A 19,778-nucleotide genomic window follows, 5' to 3' on the forward strand; every position below is an offset into this window, starting at 1 on the left:
ACTGCTAGGAGTTAGAGGGGGGTAGGAATGGATAGGAGTTGAACATTGATGAATAGAATCCTATCTTTATCTCGAGATGCCCACCCATTTCACAGGCAGTGTGTTTCTAGTGCCTGGAGAAACAAAGGCTCCAGGATTCAGAGCCCCTTTACCTTAGGGCATAAAGAAGAAAATTTTCTTCCCTCCCCTCTTTTACATCCGGTTTCCCCGTCCTATTTCAAAGTATTGGCGGTAAAGAGTGCATGATGGGTATTCAATATCAGGTACAGCGAAGAGAGCGTGAAGTTATTTTATGAAACTGGTGAAGTATATTTTAATGGTCGAACCAAGATTTAAACTCAGGTCTCTTTATCACAAATCCAGCGCTCTTTCTTATAGTGGTGAGTAGCTAATAATAGCATAATATGATGCACCTCCTAGGGTTATTTCGAATTTTTTAAAGAACATAGAAGCTCTCTGTATAGAACTCTGGGTTTTAAAAAATGACAATTGGAATCCAGATATTACAAAGACGATCGTTGCAGTATTATTTATGATGACAAAAACATTGGAACATACGTTAATTTTATAACCAAGAAAAGCCTGAAAGCGTTTTTCTTTTTTTAAAGTATATAGATAGTCTGTATTTACTTGTAGCTGCATAAAATATCTCTGCACGGATTCACAAGCAACATACTATTGGTTTCCTCTGGGATAAAGAAATTGGTTCCAAAAAAAAAGAAAAGAGAGAGAGAGAGAGAGAAATCAGTTCCAGAAGAAAGGAGTGGGAAGGACCCTGGCTGTATATTCCATTTTGCGTAGTTTGACTTTTGAAACATGTTAATGTATTTGCCATTTAAAAACTAAAATTATTTAACAAAAATTTTAAACAACAAAGTAATTTAACAAAAGGAAGGCCTTTTTGGTTTTGGTATTTGGGGCCGAATGGCAGTTTTTGATAGAGCGGTGCTTTTCAGCCAAGGGTAAGCTGAACTTTCCGTGGACTGCAGAGCTGATGGAAGTGGACTATTTGAGATGGCAGGGCAGCTTTTTTTTTTTTTTTTTTTTTTAAAGATTTTATTTATTTGAGAGAAAGTGAGTGAGAGAACACAAGCAGGGGGAGCACCAGGAAAAGGGAGAGAGAGAGAAAGAGAGAAACAGGGCCCCCTGCTGAGCTGGATCCCCCCCCCCCCCCCCCCCACCACCACCAGATGGTAACCCCAGCTGAAGGCAGCCGCTTAACGGATTGAGCCACCCAGGTGCCCCAGCAAGACAACTTTCTAAGGAAATGATATGCATACAGCCAAACATAAACCCTGATTTTCTGAGACAGTCCTACTTTCAAATATTCTGTTTCTTTGATCCTTAACTGCACAGATTATGTACTTTGAATTTGGTTTGGAAAACAGAGCCAATATTGAATTAAGCCAAGGGTCTGTCACAACCTTCTATTAATAGGAAGTCAGTTACAGAACTGAGTGGGATTGAAGGGCATAAAACTGTATATATATTGGTGAAGAAATGTATAAGTAATCGAGATATAAAACTATAATGTTGGAATCAGAAAGAATTTACAAACGGCCCTAAAAAAGACACACAACAGTCGTGTTGCCATACTCTGGTTTGGAGGGAATTCCTGGTTACTGCTTACTTACCAGAGCCCTCTGGCATCTCTCTCTACCTCTACCCCTGCTCTCCTCCCCTCCCCCACTGCAGAATGTTTTGAGTCCTAGATTCTAGTTCTGTTTTGATCTATCTTTATCTTCCCTTCCTTGGATCCCTGTGTATCTGCTGGGGCCAGGTCGCTCTCTGGGCCCTGGACCAGACTGTGTCATTCTGGAAGCTTCCCGACAGCCACGGTTAGTGTCCAAATCTGAGAGGATGGCTTCAGATGGAGGTAAGTCTGCAAGTGGTGGGGAAGGTCCTGACTACCTGCTCACATCCTTAGGGATTCAGATTTGACACTTTCCCTGGGGACCAGCTTTTGGGGCTGACCTAGACAGATGTAAGAGCACTAGACCCCAGCAAAGTCATGAGACTTGGGGAGGCTGGGGAAGGAGATTGTGCCATTAACACCAGGGCTAGGGGATGAAGAGGGCTTCCTGGGAAGCAGATGAAAGCCCTTCAGAGGAAAGTGCTGGGTATAGAAAAGGGATGGCAGTTAGCAACTTGTTTCTCTGGAAGAAGGATTCCCCTCAACATGTGTTTGTGGGGCATGGGCAGGGGTGTGTGTGTGTGTGGTATAAGCAGCACAGAAAGGGTTCAAGGGGAGGGTCTACATTCCAGTGTCTCATGTAGGCAGTTGGAGCCTGCTCTAGAATTATGTCCTGAGAGAGCTGAGCTGCAGTCACTCTCAATCTTATCGAGTTGGGTGGGTGGAGATCTTTGCTGGAAAACTACTCCACTGGTTTTCTGTTGCCTAGTCTGTAGAGAAATGTCCTCCTAAAAGCTACCCTGGAAGGTACTGGAAGTACCTCTGCTCAGAGCCTCATGGCTCCTTTTTGCCCCAGAGATGGCTTCTTTTCCAGTTCCGAGAGCAGTTTTCCTTGATTTCCCAGGACCCGGGGTGTTGGGTAACTCCAACTGGAATGAGAGCTGGGGCTTCCCTTAAATGTTCTCAGTTTTTCTACCTTTTGTGGAACTCAGGCCTTCAGACCCATTTCACTTCGCAGAATCCTCCTGGCCCTCTGCTTTGTGGTTGAGGTGATGAGTTTGGTCATAGTCCATGTCTCCTTCATGGTCAGGAAGTGGAAGCTGAGTGTTGTTAGTTTGTTGGGGGAATATTCTTTATTAGAGGGGGAGGAGACTTGTGTGAAATTAGGCAAATGATCTATTATTATAATTGGAAATCCTGAGACACATGTCCTGATTAAGTACACATTTTATGTATTTATCCATGAATTTTTGGCCTAGAGTCCACATAGCTCCTTCTCAGCATGTACTGTGTTTCAGACTTCATTGTGCCTTGTTCATAGTACACCCTTAATTTCTGTTATTAGTGCTTCCAAGCAGAAGGACCACAGACAGTCTACACCATCAAATCCACCAAATTTTAACATGTCCAGCAGCTACTTAGAGCTCTGGAAACCTCCCTTCTTGGCCAAACCTCCCCTCACCCGTTTCCTGGTCCTATCTCTTAGTCATTCCTGGCTGTTACATAACAAAATTTCTGGAAATCAAATATCTAATCTACACACGCTCTCCAGGGGACAGCACTTGTGTGAGCCGTGCATGGCTGGGACCACAGAGCAGCTGGGGGCAGGATTCAGGTGGTTTGAACATGTTTGGAGTGGGTAGGAATAAGGGAGGTACTTATAAGAGGGTGCTGGCTGCCGTGTGTTAGGAAGTATGAGCTCATGGGCCCAACGGTCCTTGCAGCTTCTCTAGGCAATAATTCTCACCTAGAAGTATGGGACATCAAAATCACTTGGGGAGACACTTGCAAACTCTGCAGTTTCCCCCACCCTTATTCCTCCCTCACCTGTTGAGAATCAGTGCTCTGACGGTTCAGGGACTAAATGGAACTCCAATGACCTAATCTCTGACCTCCTTTTCTTCTAGTCCATTCTCTCTTTTTCTTCGTCTCAACAGCATCTCCACTGTCGGGACCGGACATGACCATGAAAGCTGGTGTGGCCCTGTCTCCTTTCACTGCACTTCCCTTTCCCCAGTCTGCTCCTGGCCCACCAGACCAGCCACCCTGGGAGCCGCCTCTGCAGCCTCCTATGCCTTCAGCATTCTCTCGAGGCAACCCTCTGGTGCTCCCCACTCTCCCCAGCCCATTGCTGGTGACAGGGGATGGGGGCCCTGGCCCCACTGGGGCTGGAGTCATTGTCAAAGTCAAGACAGAAGGGGGGCCAGCTGAACCCTCTCAAACTCAGAACTTCATCCTTACTCAGCCAGCTCTCAACTGGATTGCCTCAGGCACTCCCTGTGGGGCCCCTGAGGGTCCTCCCCCTCGATTCATGACAGCTTCTAACATGAAGACCCTTCTGCCCACTAAGGCCGTTGGGATGAGCCAGGAGGGCTTCCCAGGCCTCCCTGCTCAGGCTCTACCACCAGCTGCCCAAATGGCCTCCATTGTGCCCCCGGAAAAGGCTTGGCCAGGGCTACATGGGGCAACCGGAGAAGGAGGTCCATTGGCTGCCCAATCTAAGCCCGCCCTGGGTGACCTCTCCTACACCTCCAAAGGTGTTTATGAGAACTTCCGACGCTGGCAGCGCTACAAAGCCTTGGCTCGGAGGCACTTGTCTCAAAGTCCTGATGCAGAAGCCCTTTCCTGCTTTCTTATGTAAGTGGGGAGATCTGAGGTTAGTTATCCTAGCACTTTTAAACAAGGAGGACTTTGGGCTGGACAGGAAGTTAGGCTATTTAGGAATACTTGAGGGCAGGTCATCAGGGTGCTATTGAGGCTATGAGAACAAAAAAGCATAACAATGATGATGATGACGATGATGATGACGATGATGATGATGATGATGATGATGATAGGCCTCTTTACCTACTTCCCAGATTATAACGAGCTTTCAGGTGTCTTCTCTCAAGTGATGCTCACAACTCTCTGAGTTCAGGCAAGCATATTCCGGTAATCTTCACATATAGATGAGAACACGGAAGCCCAGAGGTTTCCTGTGATTAAGCAGAAGGCTGTAAGTGGAGCTTAGGTCTCTGACACCAAGTACAGAGGCCTTCCATTCTATTTTATTATTATTTTATTACCATCTGACATTGCGTTGAGCCATCCAAACAGCTGAGCCCTGACCAAGTGCAGGATTGGAGGATGGTGGGGGGCGGGGCAAAGGAAGTGCCACCCTCCCCCACCATTATTTTATTTTATTCTGAGTTCATGTTGAAATAGGAAGGTGGTAGAACTTCCTTAGTGACCAATGGCCTAGGTTCCACTGCTTGCTAGATTGGTGATTCTGGGCCCCACATTTACTACCTTGCCCTCAGTCTTCTCATCTCGAAAGGGGATGATTATAGTGACTTCAGAGGGCTGCTGAGATGAAATGAGTTAAGGAAAAGAATTCACAAAAGGCCAGAATGTCTATGTGAGTGGATGCTTAGCCAAGGACCCCAGGGGTCAGGGGCTGTCTGTTATGGCTAAAGCCCAGTCTGGGGAATTTTCTCTTCTTCCCACCCAGACCCACTGCTTCCCTTGACTGTCTGCACTCTTGACATTCTGCGTAAAGAAAATGTCCACATTTTGCTAGACTTAAAAAACAGGTACATTGTGTTCCCAGTCTCTGAGCTCCTAAAGGAATCTCTCTCTCCGCCCTGACTCTGGAGTGAATAAATCAAAAGGCTCCCCCAGAGTCCTTGGTGTTGATCACCTTACCAGCTCCCTGCTTTCTCCAGATGGCTCTGGTTCTCTTGGAGCCTAGCAGGCTGAATTTCTAACTCCTAGTCTCTTCCTGTTCTCCATGCTCAGGGGCTCCAGGCAGGGTCTCCTCCAAAATGCAGTCCAGTCTCTCTGCAACAGTAACCCAGGAGGCTGGTAAAATACGAAGTCCAAAGATCCTGGGGCGCAGGAATCCTTAATTATAACAAGCTTCAGCAGGTGATTTCTAGACACAGTGCTTGAGGACTCTGGCAAGTCAGAGGACAAAAATGAATCATAAAGAACTTAAAGAGTATTGATATTTGTCTGTGGAGGGTAGCCCCAAGGCAAAAAAACAAAACTTAAAAACCAACAAATAAAAACACCACACAACCTTTAAGAGATTCATTTGGGTTAGGTAGTGCCTTTTTTGAAAAGCAAGAGCCTTTGGACAGGGAGAAGCTTACTTTATAATGAACCCATTATTCATTATAAATAATATATTATTATATATAATAATCCATATAAGAGTGCTTTCTTCCTCATGTTTAGTTGAGGATTGCATGGTGAGAATTAAGGGTGGTTGATTTCAAACGGTGGGGAACAAAGGCAATCATCTGATTTTGTGTGAGATTTGAAAATTTCAGCAGGAAGAGAGTCCAGTACGGTAGATGGGTGGAGGTTGGGGGTCTGGAAGTCTAACCAGAGGTGGGATGTGACAAGGATTGGGGTCAAGTTAGCTCTGCTGAGGGACAAGGGGTGTGTGTTGAGGTGTTTGTTGGGACAGGGGCATGGGGGGGCACATTGTAAAACATGACTGACACAATGGGGATTTTAGCCCAGTGCTTCGCTCCCTGGCCCGGCTGAAGCCCACTATGACTCTGGAGGAGGGACTGCCAAGGGCTGTGCAGGAGTGGGAGCACACCAGCAACTTTGACCGGATGATCTTTTATGAGATGGCAGAAAAGTGAGTCTGACTAACCCTCATTCTCCTGAGGGGTGCTGTGTAGTGATGGGATGGATGGGGGCATGTAAGAGGCTTGGATCTGGGTGTGGGGGTGCTTACTAAAAGGGATGCTAGGAGGAGTGGTGTAGACTAGAATGGGGTCTCCTGGATTCTCACTGCTTCTACCACCTTGACCCTAGGGTTTTTCTGTCTTGTGACCTTGAAAGCTCTCCTTCCTCCAGATCCTGAATTATATAGGTCCTTGATATTGAAGCTCTTAGAATGAGATTGGAGCACAATTGGTGTAAAAATTCCTTGTTAAAGGGACCTTGCAAAGAGGAGGTAAGCCCTACTAGGCAGGTTCTTTTCTAGCTCACTGACCTGGTAGTAGGTGGCTACTGATGCCAACCTTGAGACCACTCCTCTTCTGGCAAGAGTGGCACAGAAATCATTTACCCCATTATCCCAGGGAGGGCTTGGTGCTTGCAGAGCTTGGTCAGGGGAAGGTCCTGGATGACCAGAGTGGTCTCCTGGCTTTTATCCCTCATTTCTCCACGATTGTCTCCTTGGTTAAAGGAGTAACTCTGGGGAAAATGAACCCTATCCTCCAAAACTTAGTTTCCATTTCCTCCCTTCTGAACCCATACCTCCCAGAATTACTCTTCCTGGCCACCAGTCCCAGCCTCAGGACATGGGTCTCAGCACTGCCTCCTGGTGGGAACTGCCTTGAACTGCAACCCCAGGCCCTGCTTTAGGATTTCCCGCATCCTTGATGGTTGTAGGTAGGGACACAAGAGGCCTCGCAGGGCCCCATGGAGGGATGCAGCTAGGCTTTGGCATAGGCCTGACTGGCTTCAACAAGGCTGTATTAATTGCTGATATACATCCTCCATGATGCTGGGTGAGATCAGGGATGAGACAGAAGTGAAAGTGATGGTTCTCTCCTGGAGAAGCTTAACATTCGTTTCTCAACAAGTTTCCTAAGCCATGACTGCACATAAGGGATTCTGTGGTGATCTTGTGAGGTTCCCCCAGAATTGTTATTGGGCTGTCTGTGAGCAGCTTCCCCCTGGTGTCTGGACTTCTTGGCATTGTCCAGGCCTTCCTCACCCTCTGCAGGTTCATGGAATTTGAGGCTGAGGAGGAGATGCAGATTCAGAACACACAGCTGACGAATGGGTCCCAGGGCCTGCTTCCTGCAGCGCCTCTGAAACTTGATCCTCCAGGGCTCCCGGCCACTGAGGTTAGCCAGCAGCCAGGTAAGACTTCATTGCAACAGGAACCTGCAGCTCAAGGCTCAAAGGGAGGTGTGCACAGAGCAGTAATGGACTAGGGAAAGCATTGCCCTTACTCTGTCACTATCCCTCCAGGCGGGGTGGCAATGATGTTCTAAACAGGACATACATACATAGGAGGCTGGCTTTTCAGGTTCCCTTTGTCCCAAACTGTGATCTTGGTGAAGTAAACTACTCCCTAACTGACTGTACATGAGGCACAAAATACCTCATTTGCCCAAGAAATGGGGGCTGGATCAGAAGACTTCTTGGAATTTCAGGGGTTTCCACATGTCTCATGCAGTGATTCTCTTAGACCCTCCAGCTCCACAATTTTCTCCCATGGCTGGTCCCATTTCAGGCCTCATCCAGCCTGTAATCTTTCCAGCATACCCAGATTGCTGCCCTGACAAACCCAAGACTGGGAGGCAGAAGCCACAGTCCCTGTGCCATCCCAATTCCTCCTTTCCATCTCTTCCCTTAGTGTACATTCCCAAAAAGGTGGCCTCCAAGGCACGGGCCCCCCGCCGGCGGCAGCGCAAAACGCAGAGGCCTCCGGTTCCTGAGGCCCCCAAGGAGGTCCCACCAGAAGCTGTGAAGGAGTATGCTGACATCATGGAAGGGCTGGTGGGGAGTCAGTTGGCCATCGGGGAGGCAGATGGAAAACAGGAAGAGGAAGAAGAGCAGCAGCAGCAGGAGGAAGCAATGTATCCAGATCCAGGCCTCCTAAGCTACATCGATGAGCTTTGTTCTCAGGAGGTCTTTGTCTCCAAGGTGGGCTGGACCTGGGTGTCTGGTTTCTAGTAGATCCTGGGATGGAAACTCCAGGGGACAAAAGACCTAGGGTTTGGCCCAAGGCAGTTAGGAAATATGCTGTCTTCCTACTGGAAATGTGTGTGCACGCATGCATGGGAGAGGGTTGAGGGAGGGGGACACATGGCTCCTTCTCTAGAGCCTCTTTGTTCACAGGTTATTTCCTGTCGAGGACTCATATCACTGTTTCTTCTGTTCCCCAGGTGGAGGCCGTCATTCATCCTCAGTTTCTGGCAGATCTGCTGTCCCCAGAACAGCAGAGGGATCCATTGGCCTTAATTGAGGAGCTGGAGCAAGAGGAAGGACTCAGTCTTGCCCAGGTAAACCTGGGAAGTAGGAAATATCAGAGTAAGAAGCTTGAGTGATTTTATCTAACCCTATGCTGTCTTGGCTGGTATGACTTCTCGAGACAGCTTCAGGACTGGGATTTAGGTGCAGAACAAGTAGGCAAGAGACTGTGGATACACAGGAAAAGGGGAGTGAGCATAAGGGGTCAAAGCATGGGATTAAGACCCAAGAGGGCGGAAGAGAAGAGCTACGATGATCTGTTTTTGATGCCGTGACTTATGCCACTTGCTTGCGTTTCCTGCCCTGTCCCAGTGCCATCTCCTGACCACCCCCTCTGTCACAGCTTCTCACAGCCAGGTAGAGAACAGTGTTTGTCCCTTCTCCTTCTAGCTGGTCCAGAAGAGACTCCTGGCCTTGGAGGAAGAGGATGTAGAGGCTCCTCCTAGCTGTAGCGGAGCTCAATCAGACTCCAGTCCTTCTGTTTCTGATGAGGATGAAGATGGGGGTGGGCGGCTTCGGCCCTCCCCTGGGCCTCGGGTGGCTGGGGGCACCGTTCGCCTTGGAAAGGCTGCTTCTCCAGGAAAACGGGTGAGAGAAGTGCATGGTGGGCAGGAGCGGTCCCTAGATGTCCCGAGGGGGATGCGCAGAGATGGGAACACTGTGCCCTCCCCCAGCAGCTGGGACCTACAGCTAGAACCTACAGCTCCACAGGGAACTCAAGGGTCCTTAAATACAGAGAAAAGAGGGGCCGGGAAGGTTGCTAATCAAATATGCCCACATCAGGATGACCACCTGGGAGGGGCTAGGTCTCCCGGGCACCCCCTTGTGGCTGACAGAACTTCTGAAACTCTGCCCCTTCGTTGTCAGGAAGGCCTGCAGCCTGAGACATTTCCTAGCTTGGATGTGGGACTCAAAGAGCTGGCTCCTCTGCAAGGACAGGGGCTAGAAAAACGGGACAGCCAGCAGCTAGGGGGTCTTGGAGTGCTTCCCCAGGGGACGGAGCCACTAGCAGTAACCCAGAAAGGTTCTTCGGTCGCCATGTGGGGAGATGACAAAAGTCCTCCCATGGTTCAGGGTTATGACCAGAACCTTTCCCTTAGAGCAGCTGGTGACAGGGAAGGGGACGGAGCCTCTCTCAGTCCAGGACTTTGGCTGAGCAGTGAGCTGGATGCCGTGGGCTTAGAGTTGCCCTTACAAATTGAGGAAGTCATAGAGAACTTCCACGATGGGGAATGTGTCACTGAGCATCAGGGAGGCTGCCAGGCACTGGGATCCAGAAGCAACATTTCTCTGGGTCCTGGAAAAGCCACAGCACCTGGGGATGGGGGGGGGCAGTGCCATCCCCTGTGGAGGCACAGATGGCACAGCTGCCCTGCAGAAGACAAGCTACTGCAGCCTGCCGGGACCTCTGAGGGCCGACAGCCCATCCCTGAGGCATCAAGAAAATCGAGAACAGAGCCCTGAGGCTACAGGGGATCCCAGAGATCTGCGGGCTGAAGGTTGCTCCCCTTTGCTTGAAAGTAGTATCTGTGCCCCCATACCAGGGGTTCCCAAAGAAACCCTTCAGCCTGCATGTCAAGGCAATATCCTTGTACTGGGGACCCAGGGTATCTCCTCCTTCCCTGAGGCTAGCCTGGAAGTGGGGAACAGGGGCCATTCCATCTCTCCTCTGTTGGAAACCACACAACATGCCAACATACTAGATATTAGAGATGCCTGTGGCCTCCAGCTAGAGGTCAGTGAGGATACCCACCCACCAAATTTTAATTCTTATGACCCCCAAGGAGAAGACAGGGAGGATACTGATTTATCCAAGCCTGAAGACCTTGTTCCCTTGCCAGGGAATCAAGAGTCTTATGCTCATGGGAACCCCAAATCAACATCTCCTCACCAGGGCCTTGGAAGCACTTCCTCTAGATGGGGAGCCAGGGATGCCTTAACTCTGAAAGAAAGCTCTCCAGTCAGTGAAACATGCAGCTCAACAGATGGGGCCAAAGGGAAGGAGGAGGAGCAGGAGGAGGAGGAAGGGGAGGATGAGGAACTCTCCAGCTTTGCCTACCTCTTGGCCTCTAAACTTAACCTGTCACCGCCAAGGGGGCCTCCCTTCAGTCTTCACCCTGCCTCAGGCCTGCCCTTGACGGGAGGGCAGGGGGCCCAGAGAGCATCCCACTCCCTCTCTGCTGAGGCAAGAGGCCTTGGCCAGTCTCCACATCCTGTTGCCAAGTCTGGGAAGAGAACTCTTAGTGGAGGTCCTTCTCCTGCCGAAAAGAGGCCCTATCAGGGAGCTGACCTTGGCATCTCTGGGGAGAAACCCCTGGCTCTTGGAGTGGTTCGAGCCTCACAGCCTCGTAAAAGGCGGCGTGACACTTTTGTCACTGGCCGAAGGAAGAAACGTCGGCGTAGTCAGTAGGGGACAGTGGGACCCTCCTACCCCACCTGCTGATCCCTAAAGGTGGGGGCCCCCAGAGTAGATTTCACTCCAGCTGCACACCAGCATAGACTGGTTCTCAACCCCATGGTATTTTGTTGTTTGCAAAAGTAGCGAGTGTGGGAAGGGAGGTCACACTGGCTAGGTTGGAGGTGGAGTACCCTTGGAAGTTGTATGGGGAAAAGAAAAATAAAGATTTTCTGGTTGTTGGAAAATGTCTGCCATGTGCCCTTTAGTATTCCTGTCTTTGCTGCTAGTCAGGGTGAGGTGCTGTGAAGGAGGGGGAGGGTGCTCCAGATTCATGGGATCTAGATGCCACTCCAGGCTCCCCAATGAGCTCCTGACCTGAGAAGTCCCCAGGGATCACTTTATCCCTCCCCTCATGAAAAGCCTAGACTCCATGCTGGGAAGTGCTTCTCAGGAAAGGCCATCATTATCGGTTTCCCTTTAAAAGTCTGTAAGATGGAAAGATGCCTTTTTTTTTTTTTTAAACTGTCAGATCTCTGGGTTAGATATCTAATTTCCTAAATCTAATTAGTTTTCCATAACTCTATCTAGACAGCACCTTTTTTAGGGGGGCTTCCCCCGCCTTCCTTGAAGAGGCTGGACAGAAGGGACTTAAACGTCCTCCAATCATCCATCCCTGGCGAAAAAACACCCTCCTGAGGCTGGTCTGAGCTGCAGGGCAGAGGCTGCTCTGGACACAGCTCTCTGCTCCCACCATGGGAGGGGAAATCATTCTCAGTGGGATTATTAAATATAAAATGGTCGTTAGCTATTTTTTAATCTCTAATGAGGACAGAACAAGAGGGAATAGACTGAAAAGAGGTTCATGAGGAAGCCTGTTAAAAGGTACATATATAGGGTATGACAACAGAAGGGGAGGATGTGACATGGGCATGATTTCTGTGTAGGGAAGAGCCCCATCTGGTCCAGCTGAAGTGCGGCTTTGTCCAGCAACAGCCAAGAGGACTGACCCCGGGAACCTTTGGGAACTTCCAATGGGCAGGCTGCAACCATTAATTCCTCTGTTCCCAGCTGATACTATCCATATAATAGCCTTATTTTTTTAAATAGATATAGATATATATTTATATTTATATATATATATATAAAAAAGTTTTTTACAAAAAAAAAAAAAAAACAAAAAATGAAAATTGACTTAAAAAAAAAAACAAAACAAAACACAACCAACAACAGTAACAAAAAAACTCAAGCAGGAGCAGAAATGGGCTTGAGGCACAGGGTGGGCCAGAGGTGAGCTGGGGAGGTCAAGGCTCTCAGTCGCCCTTCTGCTTGGGCACTGGCACAGTCCCATTGGCCAGAGCCAGGCGGCCGCCTGGGGCTGAGGCCTGCGGTTTCGGGGAGGGGCGCAGGTAGGTGCTGAAGAGCTTCCCGTGGAGCGGGTCGTAGAGGGAGAAGTCTTGGAACTGACCTGGACAGCAAAGAGTGAGAAGGGAAAAAGTCAAACCATCTAAGGACGAGGGGAAGAGGGTGGCCCTGTTCTTTTTCAGAATCAGTATGTCCTGTCCCTCTCACCCCTGCTTCACTTCTCAGATCTGAGGTTCTGCCTCTCTGCCTTCCCAGCCTCACCTCTCAAGAGGATGAGCCACCAGCCCCTGTCCCCTCCCAGCCTGGTGCTGGTGGCGGCTCGAGCCCTCTTGGCAGAGAAGGCAGTGACTCACAGAGGGAGAGGCCTTGGTGGGGTCCCGCCTGGCACAGCTCAGCATGCAAAGTTGCAGCAGCAGGGCGGGGGGACCCCAGCAGCAGGTGCAGGATGGTGCTGAAGCCGTCTCTGTACAGCAAGCGGCCGGGCCCCTCTACTTGCTCCTCGGCAAAGAGCTGGCACAGAAACGGATGCAAGTTAAGCCCTGTCCTCAGGCCATGGCCCCACACTGCCCTGCAGGTCTGTCTGACGGGTACCTCCTCTTCCAAGAGTGCGGAGTACAGGCCCTCCCTTTCTCCCCTGCCACCCACACCCCGGCCCTTTGCGCAGAATTAAAAACTCACAGCTGCTGCCGTTGCCCTGTTCTCAGCCAGGTCTCAACACTGGGGCACTGGGGTGGGGCATACTGAGCACCTACTGTCTAGAAGCTACTGGGAGCAACACCCCACAGAGGCCTCCGGGTAGGGGTAGGCACGGCCACCATGCATTCCCCGCCCCCATCTCTCTGATACCTCAAAGGCCAGGCGAGTCAACTCGTCCAGGCTCCTGCCTCCATCCAGAGCTGCCAGTGCCAAGGCTACATCTCGAAAGTCCACCAAACCTTGGGCATCCTGGAGGGAGAAACCAGGGCAGGATGAGGACCAATGCTGTGTCCTACCTCCTGCCCTGGATTTTGGCTCCTCCCTCTTCTCAGCAGGCTCAGAGATGACCCTTGTGCCGGCTTCCTTAGAACAGTGAGCTCTAAACTCTCCAGGATTCCTGGGATTTCTCTCAGGTCACGGGTCCATTCAAGCTATCCCCACGTCACCTGGGGACAAAGCTCTCCTAAAAGGGATCTCCTATGAATGTTAGGGAATCCCCCAGGAATGCTGAAGTTACCATCAAGCTTCTGACATACCCCACGCTGGAAAAACTGGTTCTCTGCTGACTCAGCCTGTGCTGGAGGTCTGGTCCAACAGATAAAGAGAGGACCAGCGGCATAATTTCTTACCAAAGAAATCCAGGGAGGATGTCTGCCCTGGTGACACCATGCTATTCCAGTTTTGGTTCTGCTCTGCTATAGGCTAAGTGGAGAAACTCCTTTCAGACACAGTCAGCCCCAATCTAAGGAATCAACCCTCTCTGTCCCTTTAGAGGAAGTTCCAGGAAATCTATAGAGTGCCAAAATTCTTGAGATAGTTCAGGAATCCCCTAGAGAAGCTAGGGGTTATTTTTAAAAAGTATTGCAAAGATCTGAGTCTCAAGCTCATCACTGCCTAACCTGTCCCATGTTCTCTCCCGTATGTCATCTTCCTACCACTGAGAGGTGCCCCACAAGGTTGTATGGTCCCCTACCTTTGCCTGAGCCTGAGCACATCAGCCTGGAGGGCAGGGCCTGGGCTCTGGCCTCTGGCCTCTGTGTCCAGCCCCTTTACCTGCTGGAAGTAGCTAAAGGCTCCAGCCACCGTCTGGGGGTCAGAGAGCTGTAGCTGCCTGGCAAACTCTTCCTGGCTGATCATTCGACTCCGGCCTGGCTCTGCCCCAGTGTCCACATAGCCAGGAGACAACCTACAATGGAATTGTTGAAGGCAGACAGCTTACTCAGCTTCTTCCTGTACCTTGGCCTGCAGCCCCAAGAGTCCCCCCAGCACAGGTGTATCTGGTGTTTTTTTAAGATGGACTCTAACTCAGTCCTGTGAGAACCATTCCTCCTTTTCTCACTGGGCTTATTACATCTCTTTCCCTTTCTTTTTACCTCCTTCCTTTTACTCCGTTATCTTAAAAAAAAAAAAAAAGAAAAAAAAGAAAAAATCCTTTACCTTCCCACTTATTTCTTTTTTAAGACTTTCCTTCATTCTTCCCATTTCCTTCTCTATCCGTTGACACTGTCCACACCCTTACATTAAAGGTCACTTACCCAGCCTTCCGAAGCACTTTTCCCAGTTCCCAGAGCCGCGGCTCCAGGGCGACCTTCAGCCGGCCCACCACAATCACGGGCAAGCTCCCTACAAACTCACACTCAGTGGCTGGAATGCCCAGGGCCCTATAGGATGAAAAGCGATGGAACGGAGTGGGGGGAACAAGGAAGAAAAGCCTTCTAAGGGTTCATTACCGAGTCTGGGCAGCTGAACGTGGAGGAGACGGGGACCCTCCTCTAAGCACCCCCAGTCTCAGCTGTGTAGAACCCAGTCCGCTGCCCACTCCCCGATCTTTGCCTTGGAACCTCAGCCCTCCACACCCTCAGTGTTTCCAATGTCCTGTATATCTACTCCAGGAAATATTTTGTGGGATACTCACTGTGCCATTACCCTCTGGACATTGTTGGCATAGAGGGTGGGGTTTCTGCTCTCCTCCAGGCTGGGGTGGTACACAGGGAGGAACTGAAACACACACACACACACACACACACACACATGCACACACACTTCTCATCAGGACCTCAAAGCTATGGGTGAGCACTCCCACCCTCTTTTCCCTTCAGGGGTCAGCCGATGCCCATTCGCCTCCCCACCTATGGTGGTGTTGGGGAGGGTGGCACATGTCATACCTCCACATCCACGATGCTGCAGGGCTGAGAGGCTGTGAGCCAGAGGACTTTCAGTCTAAGAGAAGAGAGACCTCAGATGCTCACCAATCCCTAAATATGGGATGAGGAGGGGAGTGGGAAAGTTCTTCCCATTCATATAAAAATGGACCCTGAGGGGCGCCTGGGTGGCTCAGTGGGTTAAGCCGCTGCCTTCGGCTCAGGTCATGATCTCAGGGTCCTGGGATCGAGTCCCGCATCGGGCTCTCTGCTCAGCGGGGAGCGTGCTTCCCTCTCTCTCTCTCTGCCTGCCTCTCTACTTGTGATCTCTCTCTGTCAAATCAATAAATAAAATATTAAAAAAAAAAAAATAAAAATGGACCCTGAACCACACAGTGAGCTAGGTAAATAAGCAAGTGGGAGACAAAGGGAAGCGCCAGAAGGCCGTAGGGAAAGAGAGAGCATGGCGGGGACAGGTGTGAGGAGGAACTGCCAGAGAAGAGTTGTGAGTAATTGCCAGAAAAGGTGAGGCAACCATGCTGGCTCTCAAGAGACAGATGGGGGAGATTGCTCAGAAACACTGGATTGTAAGTTCAAAGGAGCTACAGTCACAGAAGGAAAGATTAGGTGGGATGGCTGGAAACACTTCCAGATTACCGGGAGATCAGAACAAAACAGGGAAACAGGCACCCTCTCTCTAGAGTTCTCAATCGACAATGAAGAAGGTCTGTTTGCCTTGCCTGGAGATTGAGATGGGCCAGAAACTCTCTGATGGGCCCTGCTCCCCACCCTCACCCCAGGAACACCAAGACTCACACTCCAGGGCCCCTCCATGCCCAGCTGGTGGTGTCCTAGGGGAGAAGCAGAAGTGAGGGGAGATAGGGATTACTTGTCTTTCCTGGAGCTGGCCCATCCTCCTTGGGCAGAGGCCCTGACCCCGCTCCCACCCCACATGCACATCCCACCGCAATACCAAAAGTTCTCACTGATTTAGGGTGGCTCTGGGCTCCCCCCATCTCCTCTCCTGGACTCAGACTCACCAGACTGTTGGGGTATTGGATGAGGACAGGCTGCACAGGCACCCCAGCGATGAAGGCTCCTAAATCCCATTCCCACCCCCCACACCCCAGGCAGAGGTTAGTTCTTGGAGGAGGCTAGAAGGCATGAAGGTCAGGGTCTGGGACAGTTCTGACATAATATCTGGCCTGGCTCTATTTCATTTGCAGTTTTCTTTCTGACTCCTAGAGACTTTTCGGTGTCACCTAGGAGTTCCCTATCTCTCTTCCCTATGATCCCCGCTCCACTTCCTGGGTTATTCCAGAGTCCCCCTCCAAGTCTGGGGCTCCTTTCTCCTACAGCCCTACCACCCACTATGGTTTTATTCACCTGGTTTGAATTTAAGCAAAGCCTTCTTGTTGGAACAGGTGCCCTCAGGAAAGAATAGTACCTGGGGGAAACAAAAACCCAAGGGACTGGAATGAGGTGGGGTATCCTGAAGGGGAGAGAGGAAAGAGAAACCTCTTTGGGAACACATAAAAGGTGAGATTTTTAGACCCTTACCCACCTGGGGCCACTTGCCTCCTGAGGTAGCCCGCCTTCGGACCTCCTCCACCACTCTGCGCCGAGAAGCCGGGTCATGCCGGGATACTAAAATGGCTTGGTTGAAGCGAAGAAGGGCTGGGGTCCAGAGAGGACACAAGGAGTCACTTGGTTCCCACCCAGGGCCATTAATACCTGTAGCCACCACTTCCTCAACAGTAGGAGAAGCTTTGCAGTCATCTCTTTGCCCTGGGGACCCTCCTTTTATTGTGAGTTATCCTTTCAGGCAAGTGATCAGAGGTCCTTCCAACACCTCCAAGCACCAGCCCTCAGAATCTAAGGGGCGGGTTCACAAAGGTGTCCATTTGCATCTCATTTGCCAGCAACAGCCGACTTCCCTTCTAACCTTTCCCTTTCCCCTTGAGGCCAGTTCTCTCCAGAGCGGCTCAGATTCCTGCCTTTTTTGCTCAGAGTTGTCATCTCTCCCCTTCACCCCTTATGCTCTCTCACCTCCAATGACAGGCACGGAAAGGTTCTCAGCTCGGGACACAACCTTGGGCAGGTCACAGGGCAGCAGAACAATGGGGTCAAAGAAAGTAGAGTGGGGAGCGGCAACAAGGACAGGGGCTTGAAGGCGAGAGGCCCGCTGGCCCCGAACACGAATTCGAAGGAAGCCCAGCAGGAAAAAGAGCAGGCGGCTGAGGCCCAGCACCCCGTTGTGGCACACAGTCCTGCAGGACAAGGCTGGGCATCAGCAGAGGTGGTGATTCTGTCCCTTATTCACCCCCATGCTTAGGCACCCCAGAAAAGCAGCTACTCTTCTCTTGTTCCCTCTTCCTCTGCCAAGGGGCTGAATGAAATCCGGCTACTCTGGGACACATCAGGGAGCATCACCTAGAGCTGAGGTCCTGGGTACCTGGCTGACTCATCTCACCTATCTAGGCTGGGTAGCACACCTTCAGAACCCTCCCTCCGTTTCTTCTCAAAGATGAGCGGAATGAATAATAGGGAAGAGAATCCAGAAGTAGGGTCTCTGGGGGCTGATCCCCCACTTACTTCCTCCATCCTGTAATTGGCTCCTGAAGCTGCTCCTCCGTAAGACCAGCTACTTGCAGCCAGGCAAAGGGCCAGAGGAGAAAGAGGACAATAAAGGCCAGAAGCACTCGGATGGGGGCCAACAGTGCCCCCAGGAGGCAGAACTGCAGAGGGGGGGAGAAAATGTCACTTCAGGACTGGGAGACACTCTCTCCATTGCTTCCGTTCCCCCACAAGGAGAAAGCAGAGAGCCATCACCCCCTGTGGGTCAGGGGACAGGTGGTGTGGGAACAGAAGATGGGGCAGGAATCCAAGGTGAGATGAAGATACCAATAAAGGCGAGAGGATAAAGGATTAATAGGACCAGGGGCCTCATTATTCGGATCGGACCTGATTTTTTAATCATAAAATGCATCTATCACTTGGTAAGGCTGTTAAGAACGTTTAATGATAACCCCTGTGGAGGCGCCCAGCACAGTGCTTGATGGAGAGCAGGCTGGAGATAGTTCCTCCCCCACCTCGCATTCCATAAATAGCTCCTATGTCCAACAGAAACCAGGTGCATAGTTCTTTCTACTTTGGCCCTCGGAGGTGGTAGAGATTTGGAACACACAGAGGTCCCCTTTTTAGGCCCAGGCCCGTCAGTTCCACTCAACAGCACTCCCCTAGGACGGGGGTGGTGGTGGTGGTGGTGGTGGTGGTGGAGGGGGAGAAGAGCTTGGCCCTACTCCGCAGGGTAGGGGTTACCAGGAGCCAGGGTGACTCCCAGGGCTGCCCTGGGGAGAGTGCAGGTAAACAAACTGAGCCCCAGGAGCCTGCCTCAGGGGTGGTGAGGGTAGCAGATACCTTGAACACTCCCTTCCCGGAGGCCGGTGCGGCTCTCCTCTTCCTGTAGTGAGCCCCCTTCTCAGCCACCCTACCCCCCACCAGGAGGTGCTGCAGTGCGGGGAGGGGGGAGTTGGAAAGGCGGGGTGCTGGATCGGTACAGGGGCGCAGGATATGGATCTAGAGACGTCTTCCCTCTAATTCAGAGCCTCGAGGAAGCACTCAGCACGCCCCTGCCCCCACCCCCGGCTTTCCGTAGCCTCCACCTCCATCCTAGTTCATCAGCCTCCGCAGGATGTAAACCGCATTCCCCAGTATCTTCCATCTCCCCTCATCTCTGGGTCTCCTGCTGACCTCCGTCCTCACCTAGTCAATTCTTCCACACCTTCGAGCTATCCATCGCCCAAGCCAGCGCCCTCTCCAAGGACTTCTCGCCGCCCCCCGCCGCCCCCACGTGCGCTCCCCTGGACACCCTCCCCGCAAGCCTCTCACCCACCTCTTTTCCGGATCCCCATCCCCATCTTTGCCTGGGCTCTAAACTGCCTCCCTTTCGTATCCCCACGAGTCCTCCCGACGCCCCCCACTCACACTTTACCTTAACCCTCTGGAGGCGGGAGAGGTGTAACTCATGCACGAAGGGGTTGGGAGGCGCTGGGGATCCGGGGGTAGGGTCGATGGGGGCCCAGTCCCCCGGACTTCCCTGGCTCATAGCGGCGGGAGAAGGTGGGAACGAGGGCGCCCCGGCCCCGACCCCGGGCCCCGCTCTGCAGAGCAGCGGGTGCTGCTGCAGCGCTCCGGCCGGGGCCCCGCCCGTTGTCGAGCGCCGAGGGGCGGGGAGCAGGCGGCGCGGCCCGGCCCGCGTTGTCAGGGAGCCGGCCGAGGGGCGGGGCTTCCAGCGCCCGGGCGCCCCTGCTCCACCGAGTCTGCCGCGTCCGCCTTGCCCGCCGCAGCCCCTCCGGCCATTGTTCCGCGGCAGCCGGATGCCAGGGCGCGCTGACCCCGGGCCTGGCCCTCGGGGCGTTCTTCTCGGAACAGCCGGCCGCCGCCTCCCCGCAGGCCTCCGGCTCGGAGCGGGCTTGGGGCCGCGAGGTGGGTGCGGAGCTGAGAGCGTCCTTCGACCCTGCCTGGGCGTCGAGGTCACCCTGCGAGCGCAGATCTGGTC

At 51.8% G+C, this 19,778-nt stretch overlaps 2 protein-coding genes across 2 annotated transcripts; one reads left to right on the plus strand and one right to left on the minus strand.

The window, feature by feature from the left end:
• Positions 1-305: 305 nt before the first annotated feature.
• On the plus strand, positions 306-11,193 carry NUTM1 (NUT midline carcinoma family member 1). The gene is given in 9 exon segments (XM_032856935.1): positions 306-380; positions 1,781-1,876; positions 3,571-4,270; positions 6,138-6,266; positions 7,365-7,504; positions 8,004-8,293; positions 8,536-8,652; positions 9,011-9,943; positions 9,945-11,193. Coding segments are annotated over 9 exon segments (3,555 nt in total). The 5' UTR covers positions 306-316; the 3' UTR covers positions 11,031-11,193.
• A 1,002-nt stretch (positions 11,194-12,195) lies between these two features.
• LPCAT4 (lysophosphatidylcholine acyltransferase 4) lies at positions 12,196-19,469 on the minus strand. The gene is made up of 14 exons (XM_032856936.1): positions 19,212-19,469; positions 17,813-17,955; positions 17,267-17,487; positions 16,782-16,894; positions 16,604-16,664; positions 16,258-16,316; positions 16,034-16,068; positions 15,242-15,296; positions 14,992-15,074; positions 14,612-14,737; positions 14,130-14,262; positions 13,227-13,325; positions 12,734-12,890; positions 12,196-12,483 (listed from the first exon to the last, which is right to left on the minus strand). Exons 1-14 carry the CDS (start codon positions 19,323-19,325, stop codon positions 12,329-12,331), a joined length of 1,554 nt encoding a protein of 517 aa, XP_032712827.1. The 5' UTR covers positions 19,326-19,469; the 3' UTR covers positions 12,196-12,328.
• Positions 19,470-19,778: the final 309 nt, after the last annotated feature.

The sequence above is a fragment of the Lontra canadensis genome, unplaced genomic scaffold (genome assembly GCF_010015895.1).
Source record: "Lontra canadensis isolate GAN:19392208 unplaced genomic scaffold, GSC_riverotter_1.0 scaffold12, whole genome shotgun sequence".
NCBI classification, from domain to species: Eukaryota; Metazoa; Chordata; class Mammalia; order Carnivora; family Mustelidae; genus Lontra; species Lontra canadensis.